Genomic DNA, 12,784 nt, shown 5'->3' with positions numbered 1-12,784 from the left:
AGCGCACGCCTGCGCAGTGGGCGGGAACTGCAGTGCGCTTGCGCACCTCGGGAAGCACGGGGCGGGAGCCTCACACAGCGGCTTTGCGCCTCCGCGGTACGCGCGGGGGACGTCAGGGGCGGTGCCGCAGCAGTTGCCCCTGGTAACTGGGGAGGCAGCAAGAGGAGGCGGAGGAGGAGGAGGAGGCGGAGGAGGGATTCGCCGGGAGGATGGTGAGTGTGGGGTGCCCCGGGCCCTTCTGGATCCTTATGGTCACCCCCTTCCTGTGGGGCCCTGCGCTCAAAAAGCTGAGAGCGGAAAGGATGGCGCTCAGCCTGCTACCGGGATTCCGGCTGGGCGGCGGGGGGCACAGAGGGTGGGCCCTAGGGAGGCCCGGGCCGGGAAGAGGGCGGGGCTTGCGGGGGTCCAGGCCGGGCGGGCGCTGGTGTGCAGTAGGCGCAGGCTCCTAGCTGTTGTGGACAGGGCTTGAGGCTGAGGCCGAGGCTTGGTCGCATGAGAGCGAAGAGTGGGCTCCACACGCGGGCTGGCGCTGCCTCTGAGGCGCGGTGTGCGCCCGCTGGTCGAGGTCGCCCTGGCGGTCCCGGGATGTGTGGGCTCCGGGTGCGGAGGGAAGGGGCAGGTCCAGAGGTTCCCCTCGTGTGTGCGCGACGCGCGTGCATCTGCAGTCCCCAATTATTTGCCGAGAGTCCTCTGCGACCTGGTTGTAGATGCTGACCACTTCTTCCTTACATACTTAATCCGTGTCGATTAAGATGAATTAGACGCTTAGTCGCTACTATTTTTTTCACAGTCTATTGCAAACCCCTGTGCAAGTGATCACACCAGGACCAAAGGTCTTAATTCCAGCTCGAGGTCTCCAAATTAAAAGGAATAGGGAGTTAGAACTGGAAAGTGGACATTAGTTTGGAGCAAGTTTTTATTCTCCGTCAGCCACAAAGTTTACCCAAATTATAAAACAGACTTGAAGGCTGACATTCGATTCTATGTTTTTTTGGACAGTTAGGAAGAAGTAGTAAAATGAAACTGAGAAATTTTGGAGCTGGTCAAGGAAAAAGATTTGAAAGCAGTTAGAGCAGGTTGGTTGGTTTAACAACTGCTAAGAGCGAGTTACAGTTACTTTGACATCCTACCTCTTGGTCCCTTTTTGACACTTAAAAATGTTGAACCACTTCTGTTGATTCATGAAGTAAGAAAAAAATCTTGATGTCCAGGAGGAAAAAATACATTACCTTTGGTCGGATATCCAGTCAGTAAATTTTGATCAGCAAACTTTTCAATTGATTTTACATTGTTAGATTGCTAAAGAAGTGTAATTATTTGATCTGAATTTCACATTTGCTACATCTCCAGTTTTTTTAACCTCAGGCTAAACAGATTTGAGAGGGAGGACAAAGTCTTGCAGGCTGGCCTTGAACTTGCTGTGTAACCCAGGCTGCCCTTGAGCTCTCAGTGATCTTTCTGCCTCAGGCTCTTCTGCGTGCCGGGATCGCAGGTGTGTGCCACCACACCTGGTTTAAGCAGATTTTTACAAGTTTTTCTTTTTTCTTAATCATTTATACCTGAGCCGTCCATTTAAAGGCTAAGTTTATCTCTACAAGTACAAACATAAATAAAACATAGAGAATTAGCTAGAATTGACATGAAAAAGGCATGTCAAACCCAGAGAGAATGAGCTGTTCTTAGAGATGGAAGTGGAACACTGAATTTAAAGAGTAGTGTATTAAGTGTGTCACATCTAGTATCCTCAAACTTGCAGCGATCCTCCTGTCTCAGCGTCGTGAGTGCTGTGGTTACGGGTATGCACTACCCATACCCAGCAAGAAAATTTTTTAATTTAAAAATACAGAACTACTGCTGGGAGTGGTGACACATGCACCTAGTCCCAGCACTCCATAGGCTGAGGCAGAAGGTAGATCACTAAGTTTAAGGCCAGACTGAACTAAATAGCCAGACCTTGTCCCAAAAATCTAAAAGAGAGAGAGAGCCAGAGAGAAAACAAACACAGCTAGTCTTTTGAGTGGCTACTATGTACCATTCTGAGCAGACACCTCAAGAAACATCATAGTAATGTAGTAGATAGATGATCAGCCAGAAGTGGAAGTTTGGCCTATAGTCTCCCTTTCAAAACTTTGAAGGGAGTAAAATGTTTAAACAAGCCAAAGATGGTGGCCTATGCCTGTAAACCTAGAATTTGGGAGGCTGAGCCAGGAGGATCACTGTGAGTTAAAAGTGAATTCAAGGTCAGTCTGGACCACATAGTAAGACCCCCCCCCCAAATAAATAAAAACATATAATTGGGAAAAAGAAAGTAAAATCAATTTCATTTAAACTAGTTAATGGAGTGTCTGTTTCTGACAGTTGGCTCAGAAGTACAGTTTTTTTGTTGTTGTTGTTTTTGTTTTTTGTCTTTTTTGAGTCAGGATCTCACTGTGTTATTCAGGCTGGAGCTTACTTTGTAACCCAGGCTAGTCTTGAACTTGCAAGGATCCTCTTGCCTTATCCTCCCGAGTACTGAGATTTATGTCACCACGCCTGCCCTGCTGGCTGGTCTCTGAATGACCTGGTATATGCTGTTTTAGGTCAACATGCCTGGAGTGTAGTTGGGGCTAATTTTGACACAGATAAAACATCTGTAGTTAACAGCATTATCTTTTCAGGATTTGCTGGTGGAAATTTGTTCAAATGTCTGTGGCTCAGTCAGACCCTCCGACGTCCAGGGTGTCTGTAACTTTGTACACACACGCTGCTCTCCCTGACCTGCAGTTTACCATGGCTCTTGTTTCTTACTGTCTTCATTCAGCGTCCTGAGTGTGAATCCCATGTGGAACTCGTTTGTTTTGCTCTCTGTTGTGCTTGGAACCTATGAGGAGCGTCTATGATAATTGAATGTGTGCTTATTTGGACCAAAGCACACTTCAAAAGTGAATTTCAAAAAAACTAGTTTCATTACATTTATGCTATAAAACTCAGCCGCACAGTAAGTTTGTTTCCCTTCCCTGGATAGCAAGGCATGGCAGTGTCGTCGACTCAGTCTGGTCTCTTTCATCCATCCTCCTAAATCAGCTTACTGAAACCAACAGAGCCCTGGCCTCTAAAAATATCCTCTTTGCTATTTAGCACACCCTGATAATCCTATGACTCCCCTCCTGGTGGCTGACTGGTCTGATGCTGTATGGCAGTCATACTGGTCTTCTCTAGACCTTGCTGGAGATGCCCTTTGTCATTTTGCTGGGAGAGAATATTAGCTGACCTTCCTGTGTCTATGTAATTCCACTTAAAGGTGAAGTGTCTGCCATTACTGTTTTCTAATGGGAAGGTTAAAAATACAGAAGGAGTCCATTCTATACTGTGGCATTCAGTTAATAAAGTTTATCTGTAGTTGGAATGATTTCTTTCTCATCAGTGCTTCACTTTTTCTTTTAAAATGAATAGAAAGGGGCTGGGGATTTAGCTCAGTAGCATAAGCACCTGCCTTACATGTGCGCAGTCATGAGTTCGATCCCTGGTACCAAAAATAAATAAAATAAAATGAATAGAAATTGCTTTTCTCATAATTATTCAATTTAAAATACAGTAAATGTATAAAAACTCAGCTTGAAGACAACAGTATTTTTATTTAGTGATTTTTCTTTTCTTTTTTTGTACTGAGGATTAAACTACATGTCTACCCCATTCTGATTTTTTTTTTAAATTTTGAGACCAGGTCTCACTAAATTGCTGAACTGTTCAAGCTGAGTTGAAATTTGGAAATGCTCCTGCTTCACCTCCCAGAATGGGATTATAGGAGTGCGCCACCACATCTGGCTCTGATTTAGTGATTGTTTTGTTTTGTTTTGAGACGTGGTCATGCTGTGTAGTCCAGGCCGTCCTTGCACTCACTATGTAACCCAGGATAGCCTCAAACTTGTGGTGGTGATTTTTCTGCAGCCTCCTGAGGGCTGAGATTACAGGTATGTATCACTACACCCAGTTTAATTTAGTAATTTTTAAAAAGAAAAGACATGAAAAACCAAAATCATTAATTTTAAACTGAAAATATAGGAGCTAAGTGTGGTGGTACACACCCGTGGTCCCGACACTTGGGAGGCTGAGGCAGGGGGATTGTAATGAGTTCAAGGCCAGCCTAAACTACGTAGTGAGACCCTGTCTCAATCAATCAGTCAATAAGTGAAAATGTATTATTGGTAACAGATCTTCCTTATCACTGTATTAGTACTTGATAACCCATGACAATTTTACCTGTATGTCATTTAATATATTAATTTTATAAATTCCTGTTGTTTTAGAATTTATTATCAGGAGATCTTTCCTGTTAATGTGCAATCAGGAATTTAGCATGACTAGCACAATGTGTGGTCTTAGTCCTTTTTATATCACCAGTCTGAAGGTATCAGAATAGGTGATTGCAATACAGGTAATAGAAATCCGGGAGGCTTCTTATAAGTGTAATTTTAGGAGGGAATGTGTCAAAGTATTTAAGGCCAGATGCAATGAAATCCAAAACAAAAATATATTTTCCCTTTTTAAAAAAATGTGTGCAATAGCAGCACATGCCTGTAATCCCATCTATACTTGACTGAAGCAGAAGGATCACGCATTTGAGACCAGTCTCAGAAAGTTATTAAAACTCTGTCTCACAATAAAAAATAAGGAAGGGCTGGAGGCCAGGCATGGTGGTACATGCCTGTAATCCCAGGCTGGGCCTCAAACAGTGAGTTTGAGGCCACCCTGAACTACATAGTTCAAGGCCAGCCTGAATTACAAGTGAGACCCTGTCTCAAAAAGAGTGGGGGGCCGGGGGCAGGGCTGTAGCTCATTTGTAGAGCATTTACCTAGCAGGCTTGATGCCCAGCATCAAATCAAAAACGTTCCTTCCCTGTCTCAAATCTGTCTCTTAAATTGTTTGTTTGTTTGGTTGGTTCCTAGTTTGTTTGTTTTTTTTTTCCTGACAGGGTCTCACTGTGTAATTCAGTCTGGCCTTGAGCTCACTCTGTAGTCTAGGCTATCCTCTTATGTATGGTGATCCTCCTGCCTCAGCCTCAAGAGTGCTGGAATTGCAGGCATGCGCCACCACCACCCCCCTCTCCTAAATCTTTTTCTGTAAAATTTGTCTTTGTATATTGGACTAAACATTTTACTTTCATTGCTGGAAGACATTGAGCCCAAGAGAGGTCGGCACAAGCCTCATACCAGCAGGAATAGACACAGAGAACTGGAGGCAGAGAGGCTCTCTTAATGATGCATATTTGCATAGCGTGGTCCAAAGGCCGTACTGTTGAATTTTTTCACAGAAAAGCGTATTTGATCCTGGTGCACAAACTGGTCCTGAATTATAGCCTGATACAATGCAGATAACAAATGCAACCATTTTGTTTAACTCTAAGACTCAGGTTGAAGCAATGTCTATTCTGACTAGGAGATTAGGTTCTAATGTGTTCCTTTTGAACTCTGAGATTCCTGATTCTCTCTCTCTTTTTTTTTTTTTTTTTGTCTTTTTCGTTTTTATCGGTACCAGGGATTGAACTCACGACTGCCTGCTTGAAAGGCAGGCGCTTATGCCGCTGAGCTAAATTCCCGGCCTGAGATTCCTGATTCTTGTAGCCTGAAGACTAGACCCAGATTGTCAACTGCGGGACAGAACAAAACTGTCAGTTTAGCTCAGTGATAGAGTATTTGCCTACCGTGCTTGAGGGCCTGGAATTAAAGTCCTTTTTTGTTTGTTTTGTTTTGTTTTTATTTTCCTGAGACAGAGTATCACCGTGTAGTTCAGGCTGGCCTCATACTCACTGTGTAGCCCTGGCTAGCCTTGAACTTGCAGGGATCTTTCTGCTTCAACCTCTTGAGTGCAACACCATGCCTGGCTGAAATACAGCCTTAAATAGAGGGCCTAGGTATAACTTTATGCAGAGGGTTTTTTGTTTTTTTTGTTTTTTTTCTTTTTTGGCATAGCACCTTAAAATCTTGCATTAACTTGGATAGATAATTCTACGACTATTATCTAGTTGTTCTGTTTTGATTTTTTAAAGTTAAGTTTATTGGTATGTTTTAAGTATATATAATGATTACATTCATCATAAGGAATATGTACTTGTACACATTATATCTTGCTTTTTTTCCCATCTCCTTACCGTCCCTTCAGCTCTTTTGTTTTGATTTTTCTGTTGTTGGTTGTGGTACCTTATACTTGCTAAACAGGCGCTCATACCGCCGAGCTATATCTCCCACCCTTTGTTTTGCTTTTTTTGAGACAGGCTCACTATGTAGTCCAGGTTGGCATCAAACTCATGGTGATCCTCCTGCCTCAGCCTCCAGAGTACAGGGATTACAATCATATGCTACCATAGCCAGTGTATTATATAGTGTTTATCTAATAGGTGCCAGGGTAAAATACAAAAGCAATAACCCTTACCCACGAAGAACTTCACTCCAGTAAAGAAGCAAAATATAAAAATCAGTTATGCAGTCTGATATGAGTGTTCTAGTCCAAGTGGATGTGGAGGACTTCAGAAAGACAGGTAGAGGTAAATGTCATACCTCAGAAGATTTGCAGTGACTGCTAAACTGGACTAACAGGAAGAACAAGAACAAGCAGTGTTGCTATCACTAACTTTATAAGTTTCCATTAGTCTATATTTGCAGCACATAATGTTTACATTCCTTGTATGGAGCTGGTGTGTGTACAGAGCACCTCATTTCTGTTTCTAGCCCCTGACCCACTTCCCCTCCCTTCCCCATCTCCTGATCCCCTTCCTATTTGACCTGTCTCCTTACCTATCTCCCTTATCTTTTATTTTGCTCTGTATTTATACTTTGGTTTTTCATAAGAGAGAAACCATGTGGTATTCAAACTTGTGTGTTTGACATATTTCACTTAATGTTATGGTCTCACGATGCACCCAGTCTTTAAAAAAGACTCAGTTTGTCCATCTTTAAAGCCATGGTTTGGTTTGGTTTGGTTTGTGAGATAGCATCTTGCTGCATAGCTCAGGCTGGCCTCAAACTCGCCTCCCTAGTCCTGGGACCACAGGTGTGCAACACCATGGCCAGTGTACAGACACGTTATTATAACTTGCTGAACCTCTGATAAAACCTGGAAGGAACAAGTGGTGTACCTGGTGTTAGAGCTGGAAGGTGGTAGGAAGCTCTCCATAACCTAGAACCTTTCTCGAGAAGTCATCCTGATGTGCAGTAATAAGGAAGTCAATGCGCCTAAGAGTAATCTCTCTCCTTATCATTGTTCAAGGGTTTACTCTCCATTTTGCGCAAATTGAAAAGTGCGCCGGACCAGGAGGTGAGAATCCTCCTCCTCGGTTTGGACAATGCTGGCAAGACCACTCTGCTGAAGCAGCTCGCCTCAGAAGACATCAGCCACATCACTCCGACACAGGTGAGTGCCACCCCAGCTTCAGACCCCGAGTCCCATGGGGCAGGGTGACAGCAGCTGGAAAGACAGCGTCCACCTGCAGGTGTTGTTTCTGAGAAAAGACTGTGCAGTGTAACGGTGGCAGAGTTCACAAGTAGGACATTTTTCCAGTAGCCAATTTCTGAGACAGAAAGAAGTGGTCAGAGTAGGGCAGAGGCGTGGGGAGTTCTGTGTACATGTAGACCCCTGCTCAGTTTTCCAAGACAAAAGCAGTTCTGTAATGGGGGCACATGGTGTGGGCACACTCAGTGCGCTAAATGCCCTTTCGCATGGTTAAAGTGGTACAATTTATGTCCTGTATTATCCACCATACTCGAATACATAAATGAGGGTTACCAGGAATGGGGACACACCTATGACCCCAGCACTTGGGAGGTGGAAGCAGACGGATTGCTGCAAGTTGGAGGGGCTACATTATAAGCTCAAGACTAGACTTAACTACATAGCAAGACCCTGTCTCAAAAATTTAAAAAAAAAAAAAAAATGTATATATATATATATATATATATATATATATATTTTATATATGTAAATAAAATGGTAATATGTGTCATGGCCTTAAATCAGTTATAAATTAGTGTCTATTGTGGGGGAGGGGTTGAGATAGAGTCTCACTATGTAGTTCAGGCTGGCCTTGAACTCACGGCAGTCCTCTTGCCTCAGCCTCTTGAGTACTGGGATTATAGGCATGAGCCACCAAACCTGGTAAAGACACTTTTTTCCCTTCTTTTCCCCCCCATGCTGGGGACTGAACTCAGAGCCTCATACATGTCAGGCAAGCATTCTGCCACTGAGCTGCACACACAGATATATATATATATATATATGCTTTAAAAATAGCCTTTTCAGGGTGGGGATGTAGCTCTGTGGTAGAGTGCTTGGCTCAACATGCTCAAGCCCCTGGATTTCATTCTTGGCACTACCACCAAAAAAATCTGCTATCTTCTGTGATTATGAAGTTATAGAGAGTGGGTAAAAGAAGACATTCAAACGTCTCCTGGGGAAAACAGTTGTTAATATTTTACTGTGTGTTTTTCAGACTTCATATAAATAAGTATGTATCTTTTTTATTTTTTGTGTCATTTTAAAAATAAGAAACAGTTACATAACTTTAAAAATCCAGCCTCATCTGTTCTTTCCTAAGGCTAACCAAGCACAGTGCCCAAGGCCCTGCAGAATAGGAGTGCTGGTTGGAAAGCCTTTAGCAAGGCTTTATTTCTTTAAAGTACTCGGGAGTGAAGTCAGAAACTTGGTCGTGCTAGGGAAATACTCTACCACTCAGCTATATCCCCAGTCCTTTCTTAAATTTTATTTTGAAGCTGAGCATGATGGTATATATCTATAATCCAGCACTCTAGGTGTAGGAAGATGAGAAGTTTGAGCCTAACCTATACAGTTCAGCAATTTAGTGAGACCCTGTCTCAAAAAATCTAGAATCAAAATAGGGCAGGGGTATAACTCAGTGCAAAGATCCTGGGTTCAGTCCCCAATAGGATAAATAAATGAATGAATGAATGAATGAACAGACAAACATGAATGGAGGCATGTCCAAGCTAGCCTCAGTCTTGCAGTTTTCTTTGCCTCTGTCTCCCTGAGCAGCTGGAATTGTAGGCTTTTTTGTTTGTTTTCTAGTGTTTTGAGACAAGATCTCACTATGTAGACTGTCTGTCCTAGAATTTACTGTGTAGTCCAGTTTGATCTTGAACTCCTGCAATCCTCCTGCTTCAGCCTCCTAAATGCTGGGATTGCAGGCATGTACCACCACACCTGGCTTTTTGTTTTTTTTTAATGGTGTCTCTCAAAAAATAAAAAAATAAAAGTTGGGTGTCTCTGTGTCATCCAGGCTGGCCTTTTAACTCACAGAGATTCCTCTGCTTCAGCTTCCCAGATTATAGTAGTGCACAGTCACAGCTGGCTGTAGTAGGCTCTTTTAGGCTTCTTCATTTGAGAAACCTGAGAAAGCTTAATTCATGGCAAAGCTATCAGGGGCAGGCTGCTGGACATAGTCACCGAAAGCGCTTGGGCAGTAGAGGACTGAACCACAGCAGAGCTGCTCAGCCCCTCTGTCGTGACAAGGGCTTGGTGTCTGGTGGCCGTGCTGGTTTTGACTTCTTGGCCTCTGAGTCCTGGTGACCAGAACTTACAGAGGCTCTTACTGAAAGCTCATCTCACTGCCACCAAGTGAGCCATTGGACAGTTTCTGAATAGTGGAGTGTGGCCGAGGCAGGAGCAGACTGCAGCAGCAGAGCCAGAAGAGCTGAAGATGTACGAACGTGTCAGGGTTTCTTGGAGGAAAACAAGGGCTGGCCTGCTTGAGTTTTTCATCTCTTTCTTTTTTTTTTTTCTTTTTTCTGGTACCGGGGATCGAACTCATGACCGCCTGCTTGCAAAGCAGGTACTTATGCCGCTGAGCTAAATCCCCAGCCCCATCTCTTTTCTTTTAATATCAGCAACAGACTAATTCTCAGTGTCACTGAATGAAGATTTCCACACTGCAAACAAATAAACTACCAAGTTAGAAGCATAGAGTTCCAGTTGTAGCCTTAGGCTTAGTTTGGTGTGTTACAGTGGGGGTCTTCCTTCCTCCTTTTCTCTCTTTTTTTTTTAAATTTATTCTTATTTTTTTCTTTGTTTTGTTTGTTTGTTTTTTGAAACAGAATTGTGCAGTCCAGAATGACCATGTATTTACAGCTATCCTCCTGCTTCAGCCTCCGACTGATGGAATTACGGTGTTCACTTCCACACCTGGCTTTCATTTTATTCTCCTTTTGCACTATCTTTTGTGGTTAAAAAAAAAAAAATAGATGTGCATCACAGTAAATTTAGAAAGTGTAAAAATAGAGAAACTAGAAATCACTAATAGAGCCCAGACAGAGCCACTGTTAACATTTGGAAATGTATCCATTTAGGTTGATTTCGGTTTTTTATTAATTAATTAATTAATTTTTTGGTACTGGGGATTGAACCAGAGAGCTTACACTTTTTTTGAGACAGGGTCTTGCTCTGCAGTTTAAGCGGGTCTTTGTAACCCAGGCTGGTCCCAAATTTGCAGTGTTCCTCCTGCCTCAGCCTCCCAAGTGCTGGGATTTCAGGCATGTGTTTCAACTCCCTTTTTTCTTTTTTGAGTAGGGTCCTGCTAAATAGCTAGATTGCCCAGCCGAGGGTCAAACTTAGCTTCCTCCTGCTTCAGCCTCCCAGAATGCTGAGATTACAGGCTTGCACCACTACCCACAGCTTCAGAATTTTTTATTTTTTCCTTATGCTTGCATGTATGCATGTGTGATGGGTAATTTAATTTTAAAAACAGGTCGCATAATATGTTTCACTTAATATGTTCTGTACATGTAACACACCTTGAAATGCTTGTACCCATGTATTCCAGTATTTCCTTACCGTAACTTCCAGCTTTGCTTGATCCAATGACATCTGGAAATTTCAGGCAGTTGACATATATGATCAGATTCCAGGACACTGGTGTCTGTTCCCTACTTTATTCTAGAAGAAGTTTGATATTAACTGAGTTTAATACTTACCACTCTTCAGTGTAGAACTGAAACCCTCAAAAGTCATTCTGTCAGCCAGCCACACTGAAGACACTTTCCCTAATGACTTAAGCTGTTTCCCTGTAGCGTCCTTAGACTTCTCATTTGCTGGGCCATCAGCGTTTTAGAGCAGTGATAGTCAGTATCACCCCACTTATGCCCTGGTGACTGTTCCTCAGGGGAAGCGGGTGGCGTGTGTCTGCGGCATGGCACTCAGCAGCAGTGTGGCAGGGGGCCAGAGACGCATGTGGCCTATGCTGATGACTAGCTCTGTAGGTCCTCAGCTCTGCTTCTCCAGGGAGGAACGTGGGGGTCTGGTGGTAAACTGGGTATTGCACCTAGACCTTTGCAGCAAGCATCATTCCCAGCTCTGCTTTTCTTTTTCTGAGAGCCTTGCTAAGCTTCCCAGGCTGGTCTTGAACTTGTGATCCCCCTGCCTCCTCCTCCCCGAGGAAATGTCTCTTCTATGGTAGCAAACTATTGGTTAGATCTTTAAATTCTGGTTTCTCTCTGTCTTTCTTGCAATAAGGTTTTAGCTTTTGTTGTTGTTTTCTTCTAAACTCATATATTCACGAAGTACCTCCTTTCTGGGCCCCAAAGGTCTTATTAATTTATTTCTCTCCAGACTGACTCCCAGCTGGCCATCCTGATTTGCTCGCCTTCCTCAGAGTTCTGCCTGCGGTTACTGTCCTAAAACAGTATATTAGAGATGTGGCTGAGGGCTTGGGATGTAGCTCAGCGGCACAGTGCCTGCCTGGCAAGTGTAAGGTCCTGAGTTCCATTCCCAGTACCAAGAAAATCAAGAGATGCGGCTGAGACTCAGTCTCAGCAGCTTCCCGGCTTCTGTATCCATCACTTGTTGAGGACTGCACTTTGCAGGACCAGCTCCAGCCCAGCCTCCCCCAACTGGTCCGCAGTTCAGCTGCCTCTTCCTGTGATTAATTCATAAGAGGAAAGTGATTTTGAGCTGTGAAGAGTTCATTCCTCTAAATTTGAGGCTGATGTCTTTTTTTTTATATTCATTTTTATTATGTTTTGGGAGGGGGAATGTGTCTCACTATGTACAGCCCAGGCTAACCTTGAACTGGGGGCAGTTCTCCTGCCTCAGCCTCCCAAATTCTGGGATTATAAATATGTGCTACCACACCCAGCTCTTGTCTGCCTTCAAATTTAGCATCTTAAACCAACAGTGGTGGTGTACTCCTGTAATCCCAGCATCAAGAGGCTGAGACAGGAGAATTGTTAAAAATTCGAGGCCAGCCTATGCTACAAAGTGAGTTGAAGGCCAGCCTGTACTGCATATTGAGACACTTGTCTCTAAAAGGCCAAAAAAAAAAAAAAAAAAGTGACTGTCAACGCTTAGCATTTGTTCTTTTTCGTTGTCTTCAGATTTAGCTTTTTTTCTGTTAGTTTCATGTCATGTCCTATTAAATTTATCAGTCTGTGGATTTTTTAGAATGTGATCAATGTTGATCATAGATATTCTTGCATACCTACCATTGTGGTCCTCAGCAATCACATGTATGGTACATATATGTTAAGGAGAGACAGATGTGTAGATACACATTGTTTTCTTTCTTGTGGTGCCAGGGATCCAGGTCTCATGCATGCTAGGAAGTGCTCTACCCCTGAGCTACATCTCCAACCCCTGTATATTTTTTCCATTATAGAAAAACCTCATGTTATCCCTGATAATACTAGTGCTCACTACAACCTGAATGAAATAAGTCCGTATGAGCATTTTTTCTCTCTATCACAGTTAGCCATTTTCAGTTCTAGCGGTATCACATCTGGGACAAGGGATATAGCTGAGTGGCAG

General features: G+C 43.3%; 1 protein-coding gene across 2 annotated transcripts in view; it reads left to right on the top strand.

Annotated features, from left to right (window-relative positions):
- The first annotated feature begins 58 nt into the window (after nucleotides 1–58).
- Nucleotides 59–12,784, top strand: part of Arl3 (ADP ribosylation factor like GTPase 3) — a 34,571-nt gene continuing 21,845 nt past the window's right edge. For both annotated transcript variants that reach the window (XM_063244624.1, XM_063244623.1), the window contains exons 1-2: nucleotides 59–212; nucleotides 7,244–7,387. In XM_063244624.1, coding sequence (XP_063100694.1) covers nucleotides 210–212; nucleotides 7,244–7,387 — 147 coding nt within the window. In that variant the 5' untranslated portion in view covers nucleotides 59–209. The remainder of the gene's footprint in view (nucleotides 213–7,243; nucleotides 7,388–12,784) is intronic.

Source organism: Cavia porcellus, unplaced genomic scaffold (genome assembly GCF_034190915.1).
Source record: "Cavia porcellus strain 051 isolate PalLab524CR breed Dunkin Hartley unplaced genomic scaffold, mCavPor4.1 scaffold_2, whole genome shotgun sequence".
Lineage (NCBI taxonomy): Eukaryota > Metazoa > Chordata > Mammalia > Rodentia > Caviidae > Cavia > Cavia porcellus.
This window is presented reverse-complemented; position numbering and strand designations above follow the sequence as displayed.